The 26,613-nt window shown below is 51.2% G+C and overlaps 1 protein-coding gene across 1 annotated transcript in view; it reads left to right on the top strand.

Moving 5' to 3' along the window:
* The window catches only part of PAPPA2 (pappalysin 2), an 87,539-nt gene that overhangs the window by 45,258 nt on the left and 15,668 nt on the right, over positions 1-26,613 (top strand). Inside the window, exons 8-16 of the mRNA XM_056130167.1 lie at positions 227-355; positions 3,700-3,791; positions 9,315-9,505; positions 9,760-9,888; positions 13,357-13,486; positions 14,095-14,296; positions 23,578-23,713; positions 24,127-24,304; positions 25,755-25,959. Of these exons, the coding sequence (XP_055986142.1) occupies positions 227-355; positions 3,700-3,791; positions 9,315-9,505; positions 9,760-9,888; positions 13,357-13,486; positions 14,095-14,296; positions 23,578-23,713; positions 24,127-24,304; positions 25,755-25,959 (1,392 nt within the window). The remainder of the gene's footprint in view (positions 1-226; positions 356-3,699; positions 3,792-9,314; positions 9,506-9,759; positions 9,889-13,356; positions 13,487-14,094; positions 14,297-23,577; positions 23,714-24,126; positions 24,305-25,754; positions 25,960-26,613) is intronic.

Genomic DNA, 26,613 nt, shown 5'->3' on the forward strand with positions numbered 1-26,613 from the left:
TTGTTTTTCTTTTGGGGTTGCACCTGGCGATGCACAAGGAGTATTCCTGGCTTTGCACTCAGGAATCACTCCTGGTGGTGCTCGGGGGACGCTAGGGGATGCCGGGGATCGAACCTGGGTCGGCCGCATGCAAGGCAAACGCCCTACCCGCTGTGCTATCGCTCCAGCCCCAAACGTCCTCCTTCTGGACCCAGTGATCACTCCTTGTTTTGCTCTCCCTCCACAGCGAGGTCCGGTCTGGGCAGACGTATCGGTACCAGGTCCAAACTGAAGCCAGTGGCGAACTGGGGGAACTCTCTCCTGCTCTGAGTCACACACACGGTGCGGCTTTCTGTGGCGATGGGACAGTGACCAGGTGAGTGCCAGGGGCTGTGCAGACTTGGCACTGGATGGGGCCAATCACTGTGTCGCTGTGTCACTGTCATCCCATTGTTCATCGATCTGCTCGAGCAGGCACCAGTAACGTCTCCATCCGTCCCAGCCCTGAGATTTTAGCAGCCTCTCCTGACTCGTCCTTCCCAACGCTGCCATATTGGGGGCTCTTTCAGGGTCAGGGGAATGAGGCCCGTTATGGTCACTGTTTTTGGCATATCGAATACGCCACGGGGAGCTTGCCAGGCTCTGCTGTGATTCTGATTTAATTCCTGATATAATTCTCACAATGTCACCCCCAGGAAGTCCTGTTTGCAGTAAGATGCCTAACCACGCAGGAGTGCCACCATGCCGTGGGCATTAGTTTTTAGTGCCTTTTTTTTTTTGCTTTTTGGGTCACACCCAGTGATGCTCAGGGGTTCTTCCTGGCTCTCAACTCAGGGATCACTCCTGGCGGTGCTTGGGGGACCCTATGGGATGCTGGGGATCGAACCTGGGGTTGGCTACATACAAGGTCAATTCCCTCCCTGCTGTACTATTGATTGATGCAGTTTCTAGTGTTCTTGAGGCAGTGAATCCTTCAGGCTCCGTGGTAATATCTCCCCTGGAAGAAGGGGGGAGGGGTGAACACTTCAATTGTTTTCCCATGGAGGGTGGGCAGTTGGTAACTTGCCCGGCCGGCTGTTTTATTCCTGTGAGCCACTAAACAATTAGATTCATTTTTTTTTCTTTTTGAGTCACACCTGGCGATGCTCAGGGGTTACTCCTGGCTCTGCGCTCAGGGATCACTCCTGGCGGTGCCCAGGGGACCCTATGGGATACCAGGAATCGAACCCAGGTCGGCCGCGTGCAAGGCAAACACCCTCCCTCCTGTGCTAACGCTCCAGCCCCAGAACGATTAGATTCTTGATCCTCTTCCAAATGAAATTTGAGTGCATGTAAATTCTTTAATGAGGCCATTTTCTTCCATATTTTTAAGTCCTTTTTCCACTTAGGATTTTCTACTAGTAAATATATTTAAACATTTAATTAACTTGAAAGCATTCTTAGTGGTAATTAATCATGTAATGTTTATCTCCACCCTATAAACAGTTTGGAGCTTCTTATAATTTAGACAGTGGTTAGTCTCATAAATGATGCCCTGGGAATAAAAAAAAACTCCTCAGCATTTCAAAACCTTTTGTCCATTAAGTTAAAATATGTGTCCATTCAGGAGGGGGGAAAAAGAAATTTGCAATCTATCTTATAATAGCCAAATCCTGGTTCTTTAAAAGGGGCTTCAGGCCAATTTATCCACTTGGTCCCAATTATGTGCGGCACATACCCCTCACTGTAATCTAACCCCTTCACCTCAATCCAATATTAATTAATCAGCAGTTATAAATGTCAAAACCCAAGCACAAAAATTTGTAAGTCTACAACTGTGCCTCATGGTGTCTCACTAATAAAAAATAGAAAAAAAAAAGAAAAAAGGAATAGAATTGGCACAACAGCCAAACTGGACAAAAGTTCTTATTCTTTGGAGATCTTTTCTGGACCAAATTATATTTATATGCTGATCCATTAAAAAAAAAACAGTTTGATAAAAAAAAAGTCAAAACCACAGCCAAACTGGACAAAAATTCTTATTCTTTGGAGATCTTTTCTGGACCAACTTATATTTATATGCTTCTGTTGATCCATTAAAAAAAAGTTTAATTTAAAAAAAAAGTCAAAACCACAAATTTTCCATGTATTGCCATTCTCCCCTGCAATACATACTCATGGCCAGCAGGTGGTACTAGGGAGTAAGAGCAGTTTCCTCGATGAAAACATCTGTATCAGATAAAAACGCTATAGAAATTGGGGACCGGAGTGATAGCACAGCGGGGAGGGCATTTGCTTTGCAACATGGCTAATCTGGGTTCAGTCCCCAGCATCCCATCGGGTCCCTCGAGCACCGCCAGGAGTAATACCTGACTGTGTGAACCACGAGTCAGCCTTGAGCATCGCTGGGTGTGACCCAAAAAAGCCAAATAAATAAATAAACAAATATCATAGAAGAAGCCACCCCACAAAATTGGCTCTTTTAAATTTTTAGAACTATCCAGTCCTTATAAGACCTGTGGGCTTTTTCTAGCTAAAAGACCATGTTGCTGAGTTGTGAGCTTAAGGAATTTCCGTCACTCCCTGCCAGTCAGTATTCGTGACTCAAACTGCATCTTCTCTAAATGTCTGTCTATAGGCATCTTGTTCTGTTGGTTTTGTAGACATCGTCTCATTGCTCTGACTTTTCTCTGGCTTGTACTTAAAAAAATAAATCACTGATATCACTGTCCTCCCGTTGTTCATCGATTTGCTCAAGCGGGTTCAGTAACATCTCCATCGTGAGACTTGCTGTTACTGTGTTTTAAATGATGGTAGCAGAGCAGGTGAGGCACTCCTGCCAACCTGGTTTCATCCCCAGCACACCCCATACAGTTTCCTGACCAGCACCAGAACTGAGCTCCAGAGTAAGCCCTGAGCGGCCCCTGAATCCAAAAACCAACCAACCAACAACAAATCCCATGAAAAATAAATAAATAAATAAATAAATAAATTGAAGAAAGCGAAGACTAAAGTGATGTTGGCTAAGAACAGTTGTTTCTCAAATTTTTTTATCATTTATTATAATTACTATTACTATAATCCTGTGATTTACTGAGTTCATGATTACAGTTGTTTCAGGCATTCAGTGTTCCAACACCAACCTCACCACTGGTGTGACCTTCCATCCACCAATGTCCCCAGTTTTTCAACTGGCTCCACCATACCTACCCCTTCCACAGGCTCAGAATAATTCACTTTATATTGCTCCTGAAAACAGATCCTGGGGCTGGAGCAATAGCCCAGTGGGGAGGGCGTTTGCCTTGCATATGGCCAACCAGGGTTCGATTCCCAGCATCCCATATGGTCTCCTGAGCACTGTCAGGAGTAATTCCTGAGTGCAGAGCCAAGAGGAACCCCTGGGCATCACCGGGTGTGACCCAAAAAGCAAAAAGAAAAAATAAAAAGAAGAAAAAAGAAAATATAGATCTCACAATGGCATTCCTGAAGTCACTGTCTGAGGAATTTTCTGAGCTGGTGGATGCTGGGTTGAGTCTTCTGTGGTACTGTTTTCTCTCACTGAGTGTGGCGCACTTCAACGCAACCTTCCCGTCCAATTTGCTGTGGTCCTCCTGGGCTGTCGGTGATGTGAAACTTGGAGGTGTTTGGTGGTGGTGGGGGAGGGTGGTCTAGGAGGAGGACAGCCTCTTTCTGGAGGTCACTGTGTCAGTGTGGAGGTGACTGTCTCATCTGACCTTCTAGGAGCCTGGGGGAAGAATGTGATGATGGGAACCTTCTCAATGGAGACGGATGCTCTAAGACGTGCCGGCTGGAGGAAGGCTTCCATTGCACAGGTGAGAACAGGGCGTGGGGGTCAGGAGATCGGTCCCCAACACCACGGGGTCTCCTGAGCTCAGCCTGGGTGGTCCTGGTGGTCCCTAGACCCACATAAGGCCAGAGCAGCACCGCAAAACTCAGCCCCTCTCATTGACTGTCGCCCATACCCCCCTTGACTGAGTATTGTCAGGAGTGGCCTCAGGACCTCCCCCCAGCACAGCCCCAAACAACAGAAAAATCACGGGGCTGGAGAGATAGCACAGTGGGTAGGGCATTTGCCTTGCACGCGGCCGACCTGGGTTTGATTCCAAGCATCCGATATGATCCCCTGAGCACCGGCAGGAGTTTTTCCTGAGTGCAGAGCCAGGTGTGACCCAAAAAGAAAAAAAAAACACAGAAAAATCAGACGCCCAAGCATGTGTCCAATGTGGAAAGGAGGCTCTGTGATTTATTGTGGGATCTTGCTCTTAAGTTGCCTCTGTCACTTGTCACTTGTCATCGCCTTGATCATCAATTTGCTCAAGCGGGCACCAGTAACGTCTCCCTTCGTCCCTGTCGCATGCTAGTGTAGCCTGAGGGCGTCTGCTCATTCCAGGAACACGAAGAGCTTCAAGCCGTTTGTTCAGGGTTTTGACGAAGAAGTCTGATCATCTTGTAGGTGGGCAGCCAGGCGTTTTTTTTTCTGTTGTTGTTGTTGTTGTTGTCTTTTTGGGTCACACCTGGCAATGCACAGGGGTTACTCCTGGCTTTTGCATTCAGGACTTACTCCGGTGGTGCTCAAGGGACCACATAAGATGCTGGGAATCGAACCCAGGTCGGCCACGTGCAAGGCAAATGCCCTACGTGCCGTACTATTGCTCCAGCCCCCATGCGTTCTTTCGACGTCCCGTGAAATGCAGTCAGTAACGGCTCTAGTCTAGCGGCCATCTCTAAATCGCATGATGTGTCCGGCCCATCTGATTTTTGATGCCTCGGCAAATGAGACAGCGTCCCTGATTCTTGATCGTCGACGGAGGTCAGAACTCCAGATTCCTTCTCTCAAGTCGACTCTCAAAAATCACAAATTTTTTTCGCCTCTCAAGTTGCAGGTTAATAGGAACAGTGGCCAATGGCCGTTCTGCTCAGGGCCAAGTGATGTCTCATTTGACACATAACAGGAAAAAGAGGCGATTCATAGAGGCCCCCTCTCCTCTAAAAAGATTTGTACCAAGAAAATGAAGCTCTCATTAACCCACAAGGTCAAAGTCATTCATACCTATGATTATTATCCATGGTGACAGCTGTCTCAGGGACCCCCAGGATTTTAACCTCAACATGTCAGCTGAGGAGCCTAAATGCTGTAGCCCCATCCCCGGCAAAAATTAAAGAAAAGAGGAGAGATGAAACACATTAAGTGAGGGGCTGGAGCGATAGCACAGCGGGTCGGGCGTTTGCCTTGCACGCAGCCGACCCAGGTTCGATTCCCAGCATCCCATGGGGTCCCCCGAGCACCGCCAGGAGTAATTCTTGAGAGCATGAGTCATTAGTAGCCCCTGTGCAATGCTGGGTGTGACCAAAAAAGAAAAAAAAAGAAAGAAAGTGAAAGATGGAAACGCAGAAATGTATGCTAGGAAGAGTCGGTGTTGTAAGTGATAAAGTATGTAAAAGACAGACCATTCACACATCTATGTCCATGCATCAGTCCATCCCAACCTCCGTTTGATTGTCTGCATATTCATGTACACACACAGGTGTGTCCTTATGCCTGTATGAGAGAGAGAGGAAGCAGTCAGTGTCTCAGAACAGCCAAATATACATGTGTTGGTTTGAGGCATATGGCGTGAACACGCCTTCGCTTTAATGAACTGCAGGAGTTTCGAGCCCAAACAGACTTTGAGACACAGTTCCAGGAATCATGGCTTATTTCTGGCCAGGAGAGAGAGAGATTTGCCACAGAAGCAGTCTGAGGGTTGAAAACATAATTATTGAGGAAAATAATTCATTTACGACATGTTGATGAGAAGCAGAACTTCCGGGAGCCATCCCAGTGTCTGACTGCAAATAATTTTTAAAAAATGCATCAGAAGCAAACGCAGGCCACAAATTCTGCTTGTGGTGTAAGACTTAGACTATTATTAAAAGAATAATCTATTCAATGCCTAATTATGATGAAATATTTTTATTTTATTTTTGGTTTGGGGGCCACACCCGGCTGTGTTCAGAGTTTCTCCAGCTCTGCACTCAGGGATCACTCCCGGGGAGCTCAGGGGACCCTATGGGGTGCCAAGGGTCAAACCCGGGTCGGCCATGTTCAAGGCAAGTGACCTACCCACTGGACTATCTCTCTGACCCTGAAGTATTTCTATTTATTTATTTATTTATTTTAATTGAGTCACCGTGAGAGAAAGTTACAAAGCTGATCGTGGTTGGGTTTCAGTCATACGTAGAGTGTTCCAACACGTGTCTACCAGTGTATATTTCCCACCACCAATATCCCCAGTTTCTCCTCCTCCTCCTCCTCCTCCTCCTCTTCTTCTTCTTCTTCTTCTTCTTCCTCTTCTTCTTCTCCTCTTCTTCTTCTTCTTCTTCTTCTTCTCTTCTTCTTCTTCTTCTTCTTCTTCTCCTTCTTCTCCTCCTCCTTCTCCTCCTCCTCCTCCCCTCCTCCTCCTCCTTTTCCTCCTCCTCCTCCTCTTCTTCTTTTCTTCCTCTTCTTCTTCTTCTTCTTCCGCTTCCTCTTCTTCTTCTTCTTCCTCTTCTTCTTCTTCTTCTCCTTCTCCTCCTCCTTCTCCTCCTCCTCCTCCTTCTTCTCTTCCTCCTCCTCTCCTCCTCCTTCTCCTCCTCCTCCCCTTCCTCCTACTCCTCCTTCTCCTCCTCCTTCTCCTCTCCTCATTCTCCTCATCCTCCTTCTCCTCTTCCTTATCCTCCTCCTCTTCCTCCTCCTCATCCTTCCTTCTCCTCCTTCTTTCTTCCTCCTCCTATCCTCCTTCTCCTCCTCTTCCTCTTCTTCTTCCTCTTCTTTCTTCTTCCTCCTCCTCCTCCTCCTCCTCCTCCTCCTTCTTCTTCTTCTTCTTCTTCTTCTTCTTCTTCTTCTTCTTCTTCTTCTTCTTCTTCTCCTTCTTCTCCTTCTTATTCTCCTCCTCCTCCTTCTCATCTTCCTTCTCCTCCTTCTCCTCTTTCTTCTCTTTCTTCTCCTTCTCCTTCTCCTTCTCCTCCTCCTCCTTCTCCTCCTCCTCCTCTTCCTTCTTCTTCTTCTTCTTCTTCTTCTTCTTCTTCTTCTTCTTCTTCTTCTTCTTCTTCTTCTTCTTCTCCTCCTCCTCCTCCTCTTCCTCCTCTCCTCCTCCTTCTCCTGGCCTCCTCCTCCTCCTCCTCCTCTCCCTTCTTCTTCTTCTTCTTCTTCTTCTTCTTCTTCTTCTTCTTCTTCTTCTTCTTCTTCTTCTTCTCCTTCTTCTCCTTCTTATTCTCCTCCTCCTTCTCCTCCTTATCTTCCTTCTCCTCCTTCTCCTCTTTCTTCTCTTTCTTCTCCTTCTCCTTCTCCTTCTCCTCCTCCTCCTCCTTCTCCTCCTCCTCCTCTTCCTTCTTCTTCTTCTTCTTCTTCTTCTTCTTCTTCTTCTTCTTCTTCTTCTTCTTCTTCTTCTTCTTCTTCTCCTCCTCCTCCTCCTCCTCCTCCTCCTCCTCCTCCTCTTCCTCCTCTCCTCCTCCTTCTCCTGGCCTCCTCCTCCTCCTCCTCTCCTCCTCTTCCTCCTCCTCCTCCTCCTCCTCCTCCTTTTATTCTCTCTGTCTCTCTCCCTCCCACTCTTCTTTTGGGCATTATGGCTTGCCATACAGATACGCCACGCAGAGAGGTTATCATGTTTGTCGCTTTGTCTCCTTTCAACGTGCAGTTCTTACCCAGTGTGATCATTTCCAACCATCATTTCCCTAATGGTCCCCTCTCTATCCCACCTGCCCTCTCCCCTAGCACCTGAGGCCGGCATCCAACCCTGGACCAACCTTCCTGGCCCATGTTTCTTCTGTCTTTGGGGATTCGCCTCATACTTTTATTTTAATGCCCCACAAATGAGTGCAATCATTCTGTGTCTGTCCCTCTCCGTCTCCCTCTCCTTCTGACTCATTTCCTGAAGTATTTTTCCATCTTTAAAAATTTTCCCATCTTTTCATCCTTCCCAAAGACTCCCCAAAATGTCTTTTTTCCTCATTTCTTTTGTATCCAGCCCCCAGCCACTGCCAACGCCCCCACCTTCTTCCTCGACCTCTTTTAATTTTAACTACTTCTATATCCCCCACTGTATAATGGTATTCCAAAGCCCTTCCTGACTGCCCATCAGGCTCCAGGGCAGAAACACCACCTGGGGGTATTCCTCTTCTCCTAACATCTTAATTAACATCTTAATATTAGTTATTTTTGTATGGACACAGTAAGAAATACATTGAGGCGTAGGGCGGCTCTCTGGGAACGTCTTGCCACAGACTCAGACTACAGTGCTCAGGCCAGATGAATCATTCCTAACCTAGCAGGGTCTGAATCTAGTTATTGCTTTTTGGATCATGACAGCCTTTGTCCATGACCAAACTCTTAACTTATAGTTAAGCATGATGGCGCTCTGGCCAGGCCCATCTCGATGCCAGGGTAGCACATAGCTCACCGCTTGCCCTGGGTCCATCCAGTCCCTCGTCGGGACCCTGCTTTGGGGGTCAACTGAGGAAGTTAGGGCAGCTGAGGCTTAGGTCAAGAGAACAGATGCTCAGGAGGAAAAATTCATTTAGAGTCGATTAACTGGGCTGGAAGCGATAGCACAGCGGGGAGGGCATTTGCCTTGCACGCGGCCCGACCCGGGTTCGATTCCCAGCATCCCATAGGGTCCCCTGAGCACCACCAGGAGTAATTCCTGAGTGCAGAGCTAGGGAGTAACCCCTGAGCATCACAGGGTGTGACCAAAAGGCCCCCCCGGAAAAATAGCATTACTGTCTTTCTGTCCCCACATAACCATACAAAAAGGCCATTGCTCTGAATTAACGATGCAAAGGACTCAAGGAGAAGAGAAAAACAGTATTTACAAGCCAACAGGCTGGAGCTATAGCACACAGCTGACCCGGGTTCGATTCCTTCATCCTTCTCGGAGAACCTGGCAAGCTACCCAGAGTATCCCGCCCACGTGGCAGAGCCTGGCAAGCTCCCCGTGGCATCCTCGAGATGCCAAACACAGTCACAACAAGTCTCACCATGGAGACGTTACTGGTGCCCGCTCGAGCACATCGACGAACAACGGGAGGACCGTGCTGCAGTGCATTGCTCACGAGTCAACAGAGCACAAAGAAAGAAGTCGCAAATAAACACAGAGGAATGGGAGCACTGTGCTGGGAGTAACCCAATCCACCTAAGCTCCCTGCAGCAAGGCAGAAAGGCCACGCCCGTGTTATCCTGCACCCCCGCCTCTGATCAGAGACAGTGCCCTGTGTTTAGGAGTGTGAAGCCCCCAGTTTCGGGATTCTCTCTTGTGGCCTGAAGAAAACGCCCTCCAGGTTCCGTGGCGTCTCAGCCAGGCCCCTGTTCCTCTCACCAGGAGACCCCAGTCTCTGCTACGTGCACGAGGGGGACGGACACTGTGAGCCCTTCGAGAGAGCCACCAGCTTCCAGGACTGCGGCCTCCGCCCCCCTGACGGCTTCCAGGATCAGTGGACAGTCCAGGCCACGTCCCCTCATGAAGACTGGGACTGCCCTGCGTCCTTGGTGACCGGGGAGCCCCACTCCCTGGTGAGTTGGCCGGGAGGGCGGCAATGCTGAGTACTCCCGCTCAGGGAGAAGGTTTTAGAGAGCTGGCAAGGGGCAACCCCTCCATGCCGGTCAGGCCCCAGATGGGCATACCAGTGCCAGGAGCTCTCTCTCTCTCTGCTCTCTGCCCCTCTCTCCCTCCATCTCTTCCTCTCCTTCTCCCTCTTCCTCTCTCTTCCCTCTCTCCCTCCCCCCTCTCCCTCTCCTCACTCCCCTCTCTGCACTCTGCCTTTCAGAGTTGCACACCTTACCAGGCTGATTTGCCCAAGCGCTCTCTACCAACGGGCTGGTTCCCCTGTGGCCCTGTCGGTAACGCCTCTCAGGATGGGGCCAGCCTGGATGGACAGCAGAAGATGCAGCTCAGAGTAAGTGGGGGCAGGAGCCCCTGGGGGTGGGGGGGGACGTGGGAGCGTGGGCCATGTTAGATGTTTCACGCGGGTCTCTGTGCCAAATGGCTCCCGTAGATGTGCCAACTTTGGGTCCGCTTCTTACAACCAGTGCTGTGGGAGAAACCATTTTTAAAAGGTTTAATATATTTTATTTAATCAAAATTGAATTAATTTGTATTTATTTTTAAATTTATTTTTTTGGGGGGGCTGGAGAGATAGCACAGTGGGGAGTACGTTTGCCTTGCAGATGGCTGACCCAAGTTCGATCCCTGGCATCCCATAGGGTCCCCCAAGCACCGCCAGGAGTGATTTCCTGAGCATTGCTGGGTGTGGTCCAAAAAGCAAAAAAAAAAAAAAGAAAGAAAAAATTTTTAATTAAAAAGATTATTTTTTTTTAATTTTTAAATTTTTATTAGTGAGACATCATGAGGTACAGTGTAGACTTACAAATTTTTGTGCTTGGGTTTTGATTATACAATGATCCAGTACCCATCCCTCCACCAGTGCCCATTTTCCACCACCACGGGTCCCAGTATCCCTCCCACCCCCCATCCCCCCATCCCACCCTGCCTCTGTGTTCAAATTGTTCCCCTTTGTTCTCTCTCTCCTCTTGGGTGTTGTGGTTTGCAAAAGAGGCATTGAGTGGCCATCATGTTCTGTCTAGAGTCTACTTTCAGCATGCATCTCCCATCCTGGGTGGATCCTCCCAGCACCCTTTACTTGGTGCTCCCTTCTCTATCCGAGCTCCCTTTTCCCCTAGCATGTGTGGCTGGCCTCCAAGCCATGGAGCAAAATTCCTGGTACTAATCTCGGCCGTTCTTGGGTGTTAGTCTCCTATTTTGTTACTTTATGTTCCCCAGATGAATGCAATCTTTCTATGCCTCTCCCTCTCTTTCTGCCCGAGAACAGATGACTGGTTAAAAAAATATTTTTAATTGAGATATACAGTTACAAAGTTGTTCATGATTGGGTTTCAGTCCTGTAGTGTTCCAACACCCGTCCCTCCACCAGGGCACATTTCCCGGCACCAGGGTCCCCAGGTTCCCTCCCATCATCCCCCAACTCCCCCCAAGCGCCTGCCTCTATGGGGGACAGTTCTCTCTCTCTCTCTCTCTCTGCATTGCAGTTTCAAAACAGATACTGAAAGATTATCGTGTATATTCCTTTACCTCCTTTGAACCCTCAGCTCTTGTCCAGCGTGACCCTTCCCAGCTATCATTGTCACCCTGGTCCCTTCTCTAACTTACCCATTCTTCACCCCACATACACTTGTGGTTGATTCCAACCACTGACCGGTCCTCCTAGTCCCTGTTTTCCCAGGCCTTGGATATTAGTTTTCTGCTATAGTGGTAGGGGTTTGCCTTGCATGCGGCCGACCCAGGTTCGATTCCTCCATCCCTCTTGGAGAGCCCGGCAAGCTACTGAGAGTATCTCACCCACATGGCAGAGCCTGGCAAGCTCCCCGTGGCGTCTTCGAGATGCCAAACACAGTCACAACAAGCCTCACCATGGAGACATTACTGGTGCCCGCCCGAGCAAATCGATGAACAACGGGAGGACAGTGACGGTGACAGTGACTATATATTTAATATCCCACGAATGAGTGCAGTCGTTCTATATCTGTCCCTCTCCTTCTGACTCATCTCTCTCAGCATGATACTCTCCATGTCCATCCATTTATAGGCAAATTTCATGACTTCATTTTCCCTAACCTGTTGCATGGTATTCCATTGTATAGATTCGAAAAAGAAAACTTTTTTTTTAATCTCTGGGGGAAAAAATACAGGATCCATTTCAGTGGAAGTTTGTAAGTAAATTTGAGAAAGAAGAGCTGATTTTCACTCTGACAGCACCCTGGCGCTGTCCTCCCGTGGTTCATCTATATGCTTGAGCGGGGCGCCAGTAATGTCTCCATTGTGAGACTTGTGACTGTTTTCGGCATATCGAATACGCCACGGGGAGCTTGCCAGCCCCTGCCATGCGAGCAGGATACTCTCAGTAGCTTGCCGGGCTCTCCAAGAGGGACGGAGGAATCGAACCCGGGTCGGCCGCGTGCCAGGCAAATGCCCTATCAGCTGTGCTATGGCTCCAGCCTGCTTTTCACAGACCCATCTAATACCACATGAAATAGGAAGGGATCAAATCTGGTTCAGATGTAATTTTCTTTGTTCTTTTCTTTTTCTGTCTCTTTCTTTCTTTCTTTCTTTCTTTCTTTCTTTCTTCCTTTCTTTTGTACCCTGTTGGTCCTTCCTTCCTTCCCTCCTTCCCTCCTTCCTTCCTTCCTACCTCCCTTCTTTCCTTTTTTCCTCCCTCCTTCTCTTTCTTCCTTCTTCCTTCCTTCTCTCCTTCTCTCCTTCTCTCCTTCCTTTCTTCCCTCCCTCCCTTTTTCTTCCTCCTTCCTTCCTTCCTTCCTTCCTCCCTCCCTCCCTCCCTCCCTCCCTCCCTCCCTCCCTTTCTTCCTCTCTACCTTCTCTCCTTCCCTTCCTCCCTTTCTCCTTTCTTTCTCTTCCTTTCTTCCTTCCTCCCTCCCCTTCTTTTTTCCTTTTCTCCTTCCTTCCCTCCCTCCCTCCATCTTCCTTCCTTCCTTCCTTCCTTCCTTCCTTCTTTCTTTCTTTCTTTCTTTCTTCTTTTCTTCTTTCTTTCTTTCTTTCTTTCTTTCTTTCTTCTTTCTTCTTTCTTTCTTTCTTTCTTTCTTTCTTTCTTTCTTTCTTTCACATTTTTCAGAAGACTGCAGAAACTCTGCCTCTCTTGGAGGAAAGGAAGGAACCACCCCTGGCGGTTCTCAGAGCTGACTCCTGGCTCTGTGCTCAGGGATCACTCCTGGTGACCCATATGGAATGCCGGAAATTAAACCTGGGTTGACCATGTGTAAAGCAAATGCCCTCTGTGCTGTACAGCTTTCTGCTTCTTTTTTTATTTCCTTTGGTCATCTCTAATTTGTGTGTGTGTGTGTGTCTTTTGGGGTCACACCCAGCGATGCTCAGGGCCGACTCCTGACTCTGCTCAGGAATTACTCCTGGCAGTGCTCAAGGGTTCCTATGGGATGCCTGGGATCGAACCTGGGTTGGCCAAGTGCAAGGTCAACCCTGTGCTATCACTCCAGCCCCGCCCTCTGCCTCTTCCATAATCCTTTCGGCCCTCTCTCTCTGTATATATATTTTTTCTTTCTGGGTCCCACCTGGCGATGCTCAGGGCTGACTCCTGGCTCTGCACTCAGGAATTATTCCTGGTGGTCCTCGAGGAACCCTATGGGATGCCAGGGATCGAACCCGGGTCAGCCATGTGGAAAGCAAACACTCTCCCAGCTGTCATCCTTGGCCATCTATCCGGGCACACCCACATGATAAGTGGCAACCTGGCCACGATGTCTGCATGTCCCCACTGGCCTGCACCTCAGTGGCTGAGGTGGGCTGGCGGCCGCCACACCTCTGTGTCCACGCTTAGGTGAGGTTCAGCAGACCTGGAGTGGCCACGGCCGTTTTCCTGTTCCTGACCTCTGTCGGAGCTGGGGACCATGGGACGCCAACGGTCACGCTCTCCCTGGTGGATCGCAGTGGACACAGCCTCCAGCTGGGTGAGTCCCTCCTTCCCTTCCTTCCCTTCCTTCCTTCCTTCCTTCCTTCCTTCCTTCCTTCCTTCTCTTTTTCCCTTCCTTCCTTCCTTCCTTCCTTCCTTCCTTCCTTCCTTCCTTCCTTCTCTTTTTCCCTTCCTTCTTTTCTTCCCTTCCTTCCTTCCTTCCTTCCTTCCTTCCTTCCTTCCTTCTCTTTTTCCCTTCCTTCTTTCCTTCCTTCCTTCCTTCCTTCCTTCCTTCCTTCCTTCCTTCCTTCCCTTCCCTCCTTCCCTCCCTCCCTCCCTCCCTCCCTCCCTCCCTGCCTTCCTTCCTTCCTTTCTTCTCTTTTTCCCTTCCTTCCCTCCTTTCCTTCCTTCCTCCCTTCCTTCCTCCCTCCCTCCCTCCCTCCCTTCCCTCCCTCCCTCGTTCCCCTCCTTCCCCCCTTCCCTTCCTTCCTTTGAAGGGACAGTTCTGTCCAGTCAGGGCTCACATTTGCCTCTGACCTTCAGGGGTCATCTTGCCCGTGCCCCACAACCCTGGCGGGTCGGAATGGACACCCGCGGGTGGGCTCACGGCGCTTCCCCAAGGGCTGATGGGGGCCACCCCACCCACCGTTGCCCTGGTACCCGCAGGGACTCACGACCTGTCGTGTGAGCACAACCCATTGGTCATCAACGTGACCGGCCCCGCGGCTGCCCAGTCGCTTTGCACCAGCTCCGTGTTGCTCCTCTTTTCTTCCCCGCGGGTGGGCGTCTCCGCTGTGGCCCTCAGGACAGTCGCCCCCACGGGGCCCTCAGCTTCTGGGAGCTGCAACCCAGAGCGGGAAGAGCAGAGGTGAGTACCCCTCCCCCTCCCTCCTCCCTCCCTCCCTCCTCTTCTCTCCCACTCTCCCTCCCTTCTTCCTCCTTCTCTCCTTTTCACTTATTTTCTCTGCCCTGACCCATGGGACTAGTCAACGTGGAAAAAAAGAGAGACGGAAGAATGGGAGCAAGACGAGGCTCGGATCAAGCTTCAAATTTATTTCTCCCAAGCTACTGTGACACACTGTCCTCTCGTTGTTCATCGATTTGCTCGAGCGGGCCCAGTACCGTCTCCATGTTGAGACTTCTTGTTACTGTGTTTGGCATCTCGAATACGTCACGGGGAGCTTGCCAGCTCGGTAGCCTGCGGGGCTCTCTGAGAGGGGCGGAGGAATCGAACCCGGCTCGGCCGGGCTGGCTGTGTGCAAGGCAAACGCCCTGCCGCTGTGCTATTGCTCCAGCCCAAGCTTGCCTTTTAGAACCGATTACATGAGGAAGGGGGCAAAATGGGGAATTAACAAAGCATGCAGATGTTCAGTGAATCAGGGTGTGATCCCTAAGGGCGGGCTCATGGCAGTTAATTTGGGTGTAGCTCAGAAACTCACACAACGCATTTTAACGTTTTTCCAAGAAGAGGGTAAGTTCTAAATTGCAGGTCAGGTTGTACTGACATTTTTTCTCCCAGCATTCCTCCTGACCTCCCTCCCTTCCTTCCTTCCTTCCTTCCTTCCTTCCTTCCTCCCTCCCTCCCTCCCTCCCTCCCTTCCTCCTTCCTTTCTTCCTTTCTCCCTTCCCCTCCCTTCCTTCTCTCCTTCCCTTCCTTTTATTCCTTTTTCTTCCCTCCCTCCCTCCCTCCCTCCCTCCCTCCTTCCTTCCTTCCTTCCTTCCTTCCCTCCTTCCCTTCCTTCTTTTTTTCCTTTTTCTTCCTTCCTTCCCTCCTTCTCTTCCTTCCTTTCTTTTTTCCTTTTTCCTTCCCTTCCCTTCCCTTCCCTTCCCTTCCCTTCCCTTCCCTTCCCTTCCCTCCCTCCCTCCCTCCCTTCCTTCCTATCCAGTAATGAACCCAGGGCCCGGGCAATAGCATAGCGGGGAGGGCGTTTGTCTTGCACGTGGCTGACCCGGGTTCGATCCCTGGCATCCCACAGGGTCCCCCGAGCACCGCCAGGAGTGATTCCTGAGTGCAGAGCCAGGAGTCAGCCCTGAGCATTGCCGGGTAGGACCCAAAAAGCAAAAAAAAAAAAAAAACCTTTTGATAAGAACACATCTCCCCCCCCCATCAAATCCACATTGTCATACCACCTGTTAAACCCTCTCTGTCCAACCGGTGCTCCTTAATCACTTAATCACTTAACTTCCTGTTAGTCGTTGATTTGCTCGAGCGGGCGCCAGTAACGTCTCCATTTGTCCCTGTCGCGTGCTAGTGTAGCCCAATGGCATCTGTTCGCTCTGGGAACATGAAGAGCCTCAAACCGATCGTTTATGATCCTAATTTGTCTATTTTCCTACTTGCTGCTGCCGTGTGATGCCCATCACTGTCCAGGCTTCTCAGAGCATCCACTGGAAATCCACGTGGGAGTCCAGTGCGTTGGCTGTGGGTGTTTTTTTCCTGTGGGCATCTGTGCTTGTCATCAGCTCTTTTGAGACCTGTTGCTGCCACTGTGTCGTGCCTGTCTGCTTGCAGGCTCGCGGACTTCCCCTCTAAGGAATGCCCTCTAGAGTAGCCGGGTTGGTAGCGCCTCTGCCCAGTCAGCGGCTCTCCGGTCTAGAGTGGTTTAATCCATGCAGTGAATTAAAGAGTAAGAAGAGTGATTTCCCCAGGGAATGCAGAGTCCAGCCATGAGGTAGGCCTCCAGCTCTACCAGGAGACTTCTGAGGGTGCCAAACAGGCAGACAGCAGGTTGGTGCTTGGAACTGCACTCAACTATGATGTTGTGAATGTGGACTCAGCTATGATGTCAGAAAACTGGGCTCAGCTGTGATGTCACAAAACTGGCCTGCTTGAGAATGCACCAACCAGCATGCGACTGACCCGGGTTCGATTCCCAGCATCCCATAGAGTCCCTTGAGCACTGCCAGGAGTGATTCCTGAGTGCAGAGCCGGGAGGAACCCCTGTGCGTTGCCGGGTGTGACCCAAAACGCCCCCCTCCTCCCCGCAAATAAATAAAACAACTTATCTTCACTTAAAAATCAAATCTTGCGGTAGGAGAACCTATAGACATCTGGGGTCAAGTTCAAGGACCTTTTGGGGCTCCCAGAATCCTGATTCCAGGGGGCCCTTATGATTTTGTCTGTTTTTTTTTTAAAGTTGGGACCGGCTGACCCAGGTTCGATCCCCGGCATTCCATAGGGTCCCCTGAGCACCACCAGGAGTGATTCCTGAGTGCAGAGCCAGGAGGAACCCCTGAGCATCGCTGGGTGGGACCCAAAAAAGAAAAAAAATAATAAAAAATAAAAGTTGTGACCACATCTGGCAATGCTCAGGGCTCTGCACTCAGGAATCACTCCTGGCGGTGCTTGGGGGACCCTATGGGATGCCGGAAATTGAACCCGGGTCGACCGTGTGCCAGGCCAATGCCCTCCCCGCTGTGCTATCGCTCCAGCCCACAGGTGGTTCTTGGTAACACCAGCCTGAGTGATACTGGCTGGCTGGCCGCCTCTGACGTCCTACCCCCCTTGCCATAGTCCCGGAGTCCACTGTGCCCTCAAGATTTGGCTTCCTAAAGCAGCGACCACAAGAATCCGTAAATCAGCCAGGGAGACAAAAGCATCAGCAAACGCTCAGAACGCCACCCCCATTTTCTGCTAGTAGCTTGTAAACTAGCACAGCAGGGAGGGCGTTTGCCTTGCACGCGGCCGACCCGGGCTCGATTCCTCCATCCCTCTCAGAGAGCCCGGCAAGCTCCCGAGAGTATCCCGCCCGCACGGCAGAGCCTGGCAAGCTCCCCGTGGCATCCTCGAGATGCCAAACACAGTCACAACGAGTCTCACCATGGAGACGTTACTGGGGCCCGCTCAAGCAAATCGATGAACAACAGGAGGACAGTGCCACAGTGCACTGCTATAGCTTGTAAACACTTGGGGAGAGGCAGGGCCCTGACTGCCTCTGGAACCCCAGAAACCCCCACCTCAAGACATTACCCCAAAGATTGCTAGTACTCTAGGAGGTGGTTCTTGAAAAGGGAGTACGATGAACAGTACCTAGTCCAGCTCCCTCCCTGGCTCATTCTCTTGGTCCTTCCTCAGAGCCAGCCAGGGTTTGGGTGCTGGGACCCCATGGGACACCACGGTTCTGTGGAACAAAGTCAGTCATAGAACCTGGCTGAAGAATTTGGTCGTGAGTGGGGGTGTAACATAACTGTTGTTGGGGAGATCTCTTTTTTTTAACACCCGGCAATGCTCCGGGTTCCTCCTGGCTTGCACTCAGGAATCACTCCTGGCAGTACTCAGGGGACCCTATGGGATGCCAGGGACCGAACCAGGGTCGGCCGTGTGCCAGGCAAACACCCTCCCCGCTGTGCTATCGTTCCGGCCCCAGATGGGGAGATCTTAGGACCAAGGAGCAGAAAAGAAAATACAAAACCAGTTTCTTCCTTGTGATGCTGTCGATTTCCCATGGAGTTGGGCCATTCTAGAAAGTTCTCCCCATGCCCTACCTCACCCAGCCCTCTTTTGGTGCATTACGTCATAGCCCGTTTTCATGATGTTTACAGCACTGCCCGGTTTCATGATGTTACAGCTCCGCCCACTTTCATGACGTCACAGCTCAGCCCAATCCATGATATCACAGTTTCGTGATGCCATAGCTGAACCCCATAGCAGTGTAGTCAAGTGTTATGATGTCATACATAGCTCAACCTGGTTTTATGACGTCAGAGCTCAGCCTAGTCCGTGATGTCATAGCTCAGTCCACTTTATGACAGCATAGTGCAGCCCAGTGTCATGATGATGTCATATATAAAACTCGGTTTTATGACATCATAACTCAGCCTAGTCCGTGACGTCATAGATCGGTCCATTTTATGAGGGGTCAGTGCAGCCCAGTTTCATGATGAGGTCATATATAAAACCCGGTTTTATAACATCATAGCTCAGCCTAGTCCGTGACGTCAGAGCTCAGTCCATTTTATGATAGCACAGCGCAGCCCAGTTTCGTGATGATGTCATACATAAACCACAGTTTTATGACATCATAGCTCAGCCTAGCCTGTGAGATCATAGCGCAGGCCAGTTTTGTGACATCACAGCTGAGCCCAGTTTTCTGACATCATAGCTGAGTCCACATTCACAACATCATAGTTGAGTGCAGTTCCATGGCTCTGCAGTCTGTAAAGGTATATGTCCATCTTGGTATTAGCTATGCCACCCCCTTCTGCTTTCCCTCTGTGCCCACATCACTGGCTCCTGTCATGCTCAGTTATTAGGAGCTTGGGGGCACCCTTCCCCCTCTTCCTGTGTCGAGCACCCTAACAGGTATTCCTGAGCTGCCCCCACAGAGAACACCCACATCATCTCACTGCAGCCTTCTTCTGAGGCCTCTGCATTCTTGTACAATCCATCCGAGTGTGTGTTTCTGCTCTAGCTTTTATTTTTAGCAGTGTGTGTGGGGAGAGGGGGGGGGATTTCTCTGAGTGCTCCCGGGAGGAGGCAGAACACAGTCTGTCCCGCTTCTGGACACCGTGTTGAGATGTACTCCGACTCCTCCCCATTAATCTCTCCCTCCCCAGGCAATTTCAGGAATTAGCGTGGGGTCTGGTTTGGGTTCTGAAGCAAGGAAAGAATTAGAGCCGCTCCATTGTTCCGCAGCTCTCTTGCCCAACTTCCTTTTTCTCGGAATCATGTGCCCATAACACAGAATAAGGGGGAGATTCCAGGAGCGAGGGGCCCCCAGATCCCCAGCCCGTGACCATAAGCCACCCCTGTAAGGCCCTGTGAGTTCTCGGAGTCTTTGCAGTTGTTTGAGCTCATGGGGTCGTGCAGGAATAACATACCCAGACCTGGTTCTCACCTTACGCAGGACTTTCCTGGAGTATCTTTTCCTGGGCTTGTCTCTGTGGGGTCTTGGTCATGGTTCCGTGCACCCTCTCCACCCTTCCTCCTTCCTTTTTTTTTTCTTTTTGGGTCCCACCCGGTGATGCTCAGGGCTGACCCATGCACTCAGGAATCACTCTTGGTGATGCCCGGGGGACCCTATGGGATGCTGGGGATCGAACTCGAGTCGGCCACGTGCCAGGCCAACGCCCTCCCCGCTGTGCTATCACTCCCACCCTCTGAAACCTTCCAGTTTTTCCTGGCTAAGCTGCTTTTAGAAGCAATGACCTTGGTTCTCGGGGCCATGATCTGAGAACTGGATCGTCGGCGCTTCCCACCCGCATGGACCTGTTTTCCAAACAACTGTAAAATGATGATGTTGGGGGCTGGAGCGATAGCACAGCGGGGAGGGTGTTTGCCTGGCACATGGCCGACCTGGGTTCGATTCCCAGCATCCCATAGGGTCCCCCAAGCACCACCAGGAGAAATTCCTGAGTGCATGAGCCAGGAGGAACCCCTGAGCATTGCCGGGTGGGACCCAAAAAGAAAAATAAATAAATAAATAAAATAATGATGTTGGCCTGGCACTGATTCGCCATGCGTTGGTAGAGAATCCTCAGGCATGAACCCTGGTTTCGCTGAGCCCTGCCAGGGCACCCCGAAAGAGGAAAATTTCACCAGGTATCAATCGAGGTGACAACTGAAATGCTTTCTGCTTCACTTGGGTAGTGATTGGGGATTTTATTTATTTATTTATTTATTTTGTTTTTTGGCTCACACCCAGTGGTGCACAGGGATTACTCCTGGCTCTGCACTCAGGAGTTACTCTTGATGGTGCTCTGTACTCAGAAATTACTCCTGGTGGTGCTCAGGGGACCCTATGGGATGCCGGGATCGATGTTGATTTTGCCGGCGCTGCTGACTCATGATTTCGTCCTCCTGGCTCATGACTGTGTCTTCTGCCAAAGCGGAAAGACCCTCGAGTCTCATGAGCCTGAGAGTGAGCCGTGAGGTCTGCAGGGAAAGATCCAGAAAAAAAAAACTGGGTAAAACAGAGCCCAAAGCCAGCAGCACCCTGAAGATCTGGGCTTCTCGTGCATAGCCAGGCTGCTTGAAATAATCTTTCCTGCCACGCTGACTCCTCTCCCCGGGGTCTCTGGGCGCCCCCAACTGCAGCTAGCCCCTGAATGGAGGAGATATCGGTACCTTCTGCCTTGGATGATGCCCCCCAAGGCCGTGGTTGACCCCCAATAGATTCCTCTGGATCTGCCGGCTGTGTGATCTGCACGCAACCTCTGGTTCTCAGAGGTTCGACCAAGATAAATATCTTCCTCCCACTCCGCTGTGGCTGGCAGTTCCTCCACTTTTTCCCCCCCACAAAGGGTCCAGGATTAGAGTCTCACAGTCAATTTTGGGTGAATTGTTTTCTCGGCTGCCACAGGCCGCCACCAAGACAGCAGGAGCAGAGAAATGCCAGGCGCGCTTGGAAACGCGGTGGTGGTGGTGGTGGGGAGACCCCCTCCCCGCTCCGAGAGGGTTGGGGAGGGGCGGGGGAGATGCGCCCACAATTGGGACCAGATACCCTAGATGGCGGCAGATGGCTTGAGAAGCATCCGGCCTCAGGAAACCGGACCCCTCCAAAGGGAAGCCAGGGAGAGTGAGGGAAGAAATTTAAGTTAGTGAGAGAATGTTCAGCCACCGCCCCCCCAAACCATCTCTCACCCTATAAACAGGTCTGGTTTTGGGGGGTCTTGGTCGTGGTTCTGTGCTTCGTGAATGCCTGCACCCTCTCCATCCCTCCTCCCTCCTTGCCAAGGCTGCACTGAGTGTCCACGGAGACCTTTCTGGTTGCAGAGAATAGAAGCTTATTCCTGTGTCTTTTTTTTTTCTTTTTGGGTCACACCCGGCAATGCTCAGGGCTGACTCCTGGCTCTGCACTCAGGAATCACTCCTGGCGGTGCTTGGGGGACCCTATGGGGTGCTGGGAATCGAACCCGGGTCAGCCGCGTGCAAGGCCAATGCCCTCCCCGCTATGCTATCGCTCCAGCCCTCACCCCGTGACTCTGGAGGGAAGGAAGTTGAATTTGACCACAGACCCCCCCACCTCTGGCCCCTCCCCCCAGGCCCTGCAGTGTTCCAGCATTGTTGGAGGTTGGGGGCTAACACCGGGGAACCCGTTGCATTGATTTTATTTATTTAATTTTTGGTTTTTGGGTCCCACCCGGTGATGCACAGGGGTTCCTCCTGGCTCTGCACTCAGGAATTACTCCTGGCAGTGCTCGGGGGACCCGATGGGATGCTGGGGATCGAACCCAGATTGGTTGCGTGCAAGGCAAACGCCCGACCCGCTGTGCTATCACTCCAGCCCCATTTATTTTATTTTTTGTTAAATCACTGTGAGATATACCGAGTTACAAAGCTGATCATGGTTGGGTTTCAGTTATACAATGTCCCATCTGTAGCACTGTAGCACCGTCCTCCCATTGTTCATCGATTTGCTCCAGCAGGCACCAGTAACGTCTCCATTGTAAGACTTGTTCTTACTGTGTTTGGCATCTCGAATAGGTCATGGGGAGCTTGCCAGGCTCTGCCATGCGGGCAGGATACTCTCAGTGGCTTGCTGGGCTCTACGAGAGGGACAGAGGAATCAAACCCGGGTCAGCCATGTGCAAGGCAAACGCCTTACCCGGTGTGACACCCATCCCTAAATGTTCAGTGTACATCTCCCCCCACCAATATTCGCATTTTCCCTCTTGCAACCCCCACCGCCCCAATCTGCCCCTAGGGTAGTCACTTTTCTTCTCTCTTTCTCTCTCTGTCTCTCTCTGCCTCTGTATCTCTCTCCTTTTGGGCATTATAGTTTGCAATACAGATACTGAGAGCTTATCATTTTGTCATATTCCTAGACCGCGGTCGCTTTCATGGCTGTACGACCCATCATAAGACACCCCCTACCCATTTTTCCATAATTGCCACACCATATTTGATGGGGTTCAGACAGTAGGCTACAAATTATAGAGGGAAATATATATAATATTTTAACATGGCCGACCCGAGTTCGATTCCTCCGCCCCTCTCGGAGAGCCCGGCAAGCTACCGAGAGTATCTGATATGCCAGACACAGTAACAACAAAGTCTCCAATGGAGACGTTACTGGGCCCGCTCGAGCAAATCGACGATCAACGGGAGGGCCTTACTATTTTAAAATATATATATATATATATATTTATAAAACAAAACAAACACTGTCCTCTCGTGGTTCATCGATGTGCTCGAGCGGGTCCAGTCACGTCCCATTTTGAGACTTGTTGTTACTGTGTTTGGCATATTGAATATATGCGTCATGGAATTCGATTGCTTGCCAGGCTCTCCTAGAGGGGCGGAGGAATCAAACCCGGCTCTGCCGGGCTGGCTGTGTGCAAGGCAAATGCCCTACCGCTGTGGTATTGCTCCAAATAAATATATATAAATATATACCTCTTGGAGAGCCCAGCAAGCTACGGAGAGTATCCCGCCCACATGGCAGACCCTGGCAAGCTCCCCGTGGCGTATTCAATATGCCAAACACAGTAACCATAATGGGTCTCATTCCCTTGATCCTGAAAGAGCTTCCAATACGGCAGCATTGGGAAAGACGAGTATGGAGAGGCTGCTAAAATCTCAGGGCTGGGACGAATGGACACGTTCCTGGCACCCGCTCGAGTCAATCGATAATCAATGGGATTACAGTGATACAGTGATACCTCCTTTCAGCACGCAGTTCTTACCCAGAGTGATCATTTCCAACCATCTTTGTCATGGTGGTCTCTTCTCTATCCTAGCTGCCCTCTCCCCCAGCACTTGAGGCCGGCTTCCAACCATGGACCATGTTTCTACTATCCTTGGGTATTGGTCTCTTACTATAATTTTTTTTCATATCCCACAAATGAGTCCAATCATTTTTTTTTCTTTTTGGGTCACACCCGGCGATGCACAGGGGTGATTGCTGGCTTTGCACTCAGAAATTACCCCTGGCGGTGTTCAGGGGACCTTATGGAATTTCTGGGAATCGAACCCGGGCTGGCTGTGTGCAAGGCAAATGCCCTCCCTGCTGTGCTATCGCTCCAGCCCCCGAGTCCAATCATTTTATGTCTGTCCGAGACAAGGATTTTAGTGGTGGTTCTGTGGAAACCTGTTTGCCCGAACTCAGCCCACACAAAGTCCTCAAGTGAGTGGTGAAGTCGTGGCATTTGGTGTTGGTCTTTGGTTCCTCATCCATCAAACGTAACCCTTTCCATGTCCACCCCTAGCTGTGTCCCGCTGTTACTGGATCACGCTGAGGCCGTGAACTGTACCTCAGGGGGCCCGGGTCACATGACATGCGCCATCACCTGTCAGAAGGGCTTCGCCCTGTGGGGCGCCAAAGGCTTCCTCAAGCCCATCCAGGTGAGTTGGAAATCCGGGTTCTGGAGACCAAGGTCCTGGGGCGGGAAGGACCCTCAAGCTCTTTCCCTGGTGGGGTTGGGGCCAGGAAGGTGTTCTCGAGTCATTCAACAGGAAAACTGGAAAGTTTGGAGGCGCTACAAGGAGCTTGGCTTGGTAAAAATGTGCAGTATTTACAGTCCAGACCGATAGTCTAGCAGGGAGGGCATTAGCCTGGCACGCGGCCAACCCGGGTTTGATCCCCGGCATCCCGTAGGGTCCCCCGAGCACTGCCAGGAGTGATTCCTGAGTGCAGAGCCAGGAGTCACCCACATGCATTGCTGGGTGACCCCCCAAAAAAAGCAAAAAAAAAAAAGAAGAAGAAGAAGAAGTGGGCGATCTTTCCCGGAGTGAGCTCGACTGGTTTCTGTGTGCAGAGAGATGTCGTGCTGACATGCTCCGCCGGCCACTGGGACCGAGCCGTACGCTGCAAGGCCCTGGACTGTGGCCTCCCGGACCCGTCCCTGGTCGCCCATGCCACCTTCTCCTGTGCCGATGGCACGGGCTACCAGAAACGCTGTCTCGTGGCCTGTGTGGCCCCAGCCAAGCTCCAAGGTAGGATCTGGTGGCAGGCTGAGGATGCGGGTGGTGGAGGGCGGGGTCAAAGGGGACAGGGGGCGGTGGCGCAGAGTGGCCTCCAGTGCTGGTTAGAACCATCAACAGGTAACAGACCGAAACGCTCACAAATCTTGCACTATAAGTCTGGAGGAAAGACTTAAAGGTTGTCAGGCAGATGGGGACTAGAGCAATAGCCCAGCAGGTAGGGTGTTTGCCTTGCATGCGGCCGACCTGGCCAACCCGGGTTCGATTCCTCCATCCCTCTCAGAGAGCCCTGTAAGCTACCGAGAGTATCCCGCCCGCACGGCAGAGCCTGGCAAGCTCCCCGTGGCATCTTGGAGATGCCAAAAATAGTCACAACAAGTCTCACCATGGAGACGTTACTGGTGCCCGCTCGAGCAAATCGATGAACAACGGGAGGACAGTGCTACAGTGCCATGCTATTCTTTTTGGATTTTGGGGGTCACAGCTGGTGATACTCAGAAATCATTTGGGGACCCTATAGGATATCAGGGATTGAATTCAGGTCTACCACATGCAAAGCAAACCCCCTCCCCACTGTGCTATTACTCCGGCCCCTGGTCCCTAGTTTTTAATTAAAAGCTTAGACTTGTCCAAGGCGTTCTATGCCCCCAGCCCATAGGCAAGAAGCTGCATCTTCCAGTGACATGTCGTGTCCCTGTCTGGCCTTTCTGTTAGTAAGAGATGAAGAGGAGGGTGGCACCAGCTTTAACAAGACCCCCAACTCCACCCACCCACCACCCTTGTTGCCTTCTGCCTCTTCTCAAGACTTGGATGTAAAAACTAGGAATAACCCCCCAAAACCCAAGACTGGTTCCAAATGCACATTTCTGAGCCTTCCACAACATTGAAAGGTTTGGGTAGCGGGGTCGTCGGGGGATGACCCGAACCCTGGACAACTCCTGGATAAGAGCGGGGGTGGGGGGTCTGAGACAGCGCCTCTCCCCTTTGACCTTATTTCCAGCCTGTCTGAGCACCTCACATTTTTATTTTGGTGTGTGTAGGGCGTTTGCCTTGCGCACAGCTGGCCCGGCCGAGCCAGGTTTGATTCCTCTGCCCCTCTTGGAGAGCCTGGCAAGCTACTGAGAGTATCTCGCCCGCTCAGCAAAGCCTGGCAAGCTCCCCATGATGTATTCATTATGCCAAACGCAGTAACAAGTCTCACAATGTTACTGGACCCGCTTGAGCAAATCGATGAACAACAGGAGGACCATGACCATAACCATGTGTGGGAGGTGGGGGCTCCTGGTTTTTACATGCTCAGAGGTTCCTCCTGGCTCATGCACTCAGGATTCACTCCAGGTGGTGCCCGGGGGACCCTATGGGATGCAGGGGATCGAACCCGGGCTGGCCATGTGCCAGGCTAACGCCCTCCCCACTGTGCTGTCACTCCAGACCCACCTCACACTTTTCTGTCCCTTACCAGGCCCGGACCCGTGGCTGACGTGCCTTGAGGATGGCCTCTGGTCGCTCCCCGAAGCCTACTGCAAGGTGACGTGTGACGCACCCCCTGCCCTCCCTCACGCCCGCCCGCTCCTGCCCCACTGCCCGCAGGACGTGGGCTCCGTGTGCGGGTATGAGTGCCAGCCCGGATACTACGTGCCAGGGACCACCTCTGGTGCTGCCAGAAGGTGAGTGGCCTCACTCCTTATTTGGAGACTCCAGCTGGTGGCCCTGAGGCGACGGCCGGGGTTCCTGGGTCATTTGTGAGTTGGTATGTCTGTGACCTGCACAGACACCCCATGATCAGCTCAGTCACAGGACTCTGAGGACATGACTTCCTGGGTGGGTACTTGTACTCCCCCAGCCTGGCTGGGTTGTGTCTCGACCCCCAAACTCCCTTTCCAAGTGCCAGAAGCTCCCTCACATCCCGCCAGCCGCTGGAACCCAGCTATGTTCTGGAACATTCTCAATCATGGCAGTGTTAAACCGGGCTGAGATCTCCCCAGAGGAATCACAGGAAGACAAGTTGTGATGCAATAAGCAAAGGGTCTTTATTGGCTAGCTCAGCTGGGACCCTCATTCGACTCACCAACACAGTGGCAGCCTTCTTGGAATGAGCGGCCCCAAGTATCAGAAATGAGGGGCTTTTATGCCATAGCATTATATAACAGGGACTTCCTGTGGACCACCCTTTTGGCGGGAATCTGAGGGTTTTTCCATTACTTATACTTAGCTGGCTGGTTTAGTTGGAGTTGCATAAGGGTTGCATAAAAGTTACATAAAGGGCCGGGGCGATAGCACAGTGGGTAAGGCGTTTGCCTTGTACCAGCCCACCCAGGTTT

The sequence above is a fragment of the Sorex fumeus genome, unplaced genomic scaffold, assembly GCF_029834395.1.
Source record: "Sorex fumeus unplaced genomic scaffold, SorFum_2.1 ptg000074l, whole genome shotgun sequence".
In the NCBI taxonomy this organism is placed as follows: Eukaryota; Metazoa; Chordata; class Mammalia; order Eulipotyphla; family Soricidae; genus Sorex; species Sorex fumeus.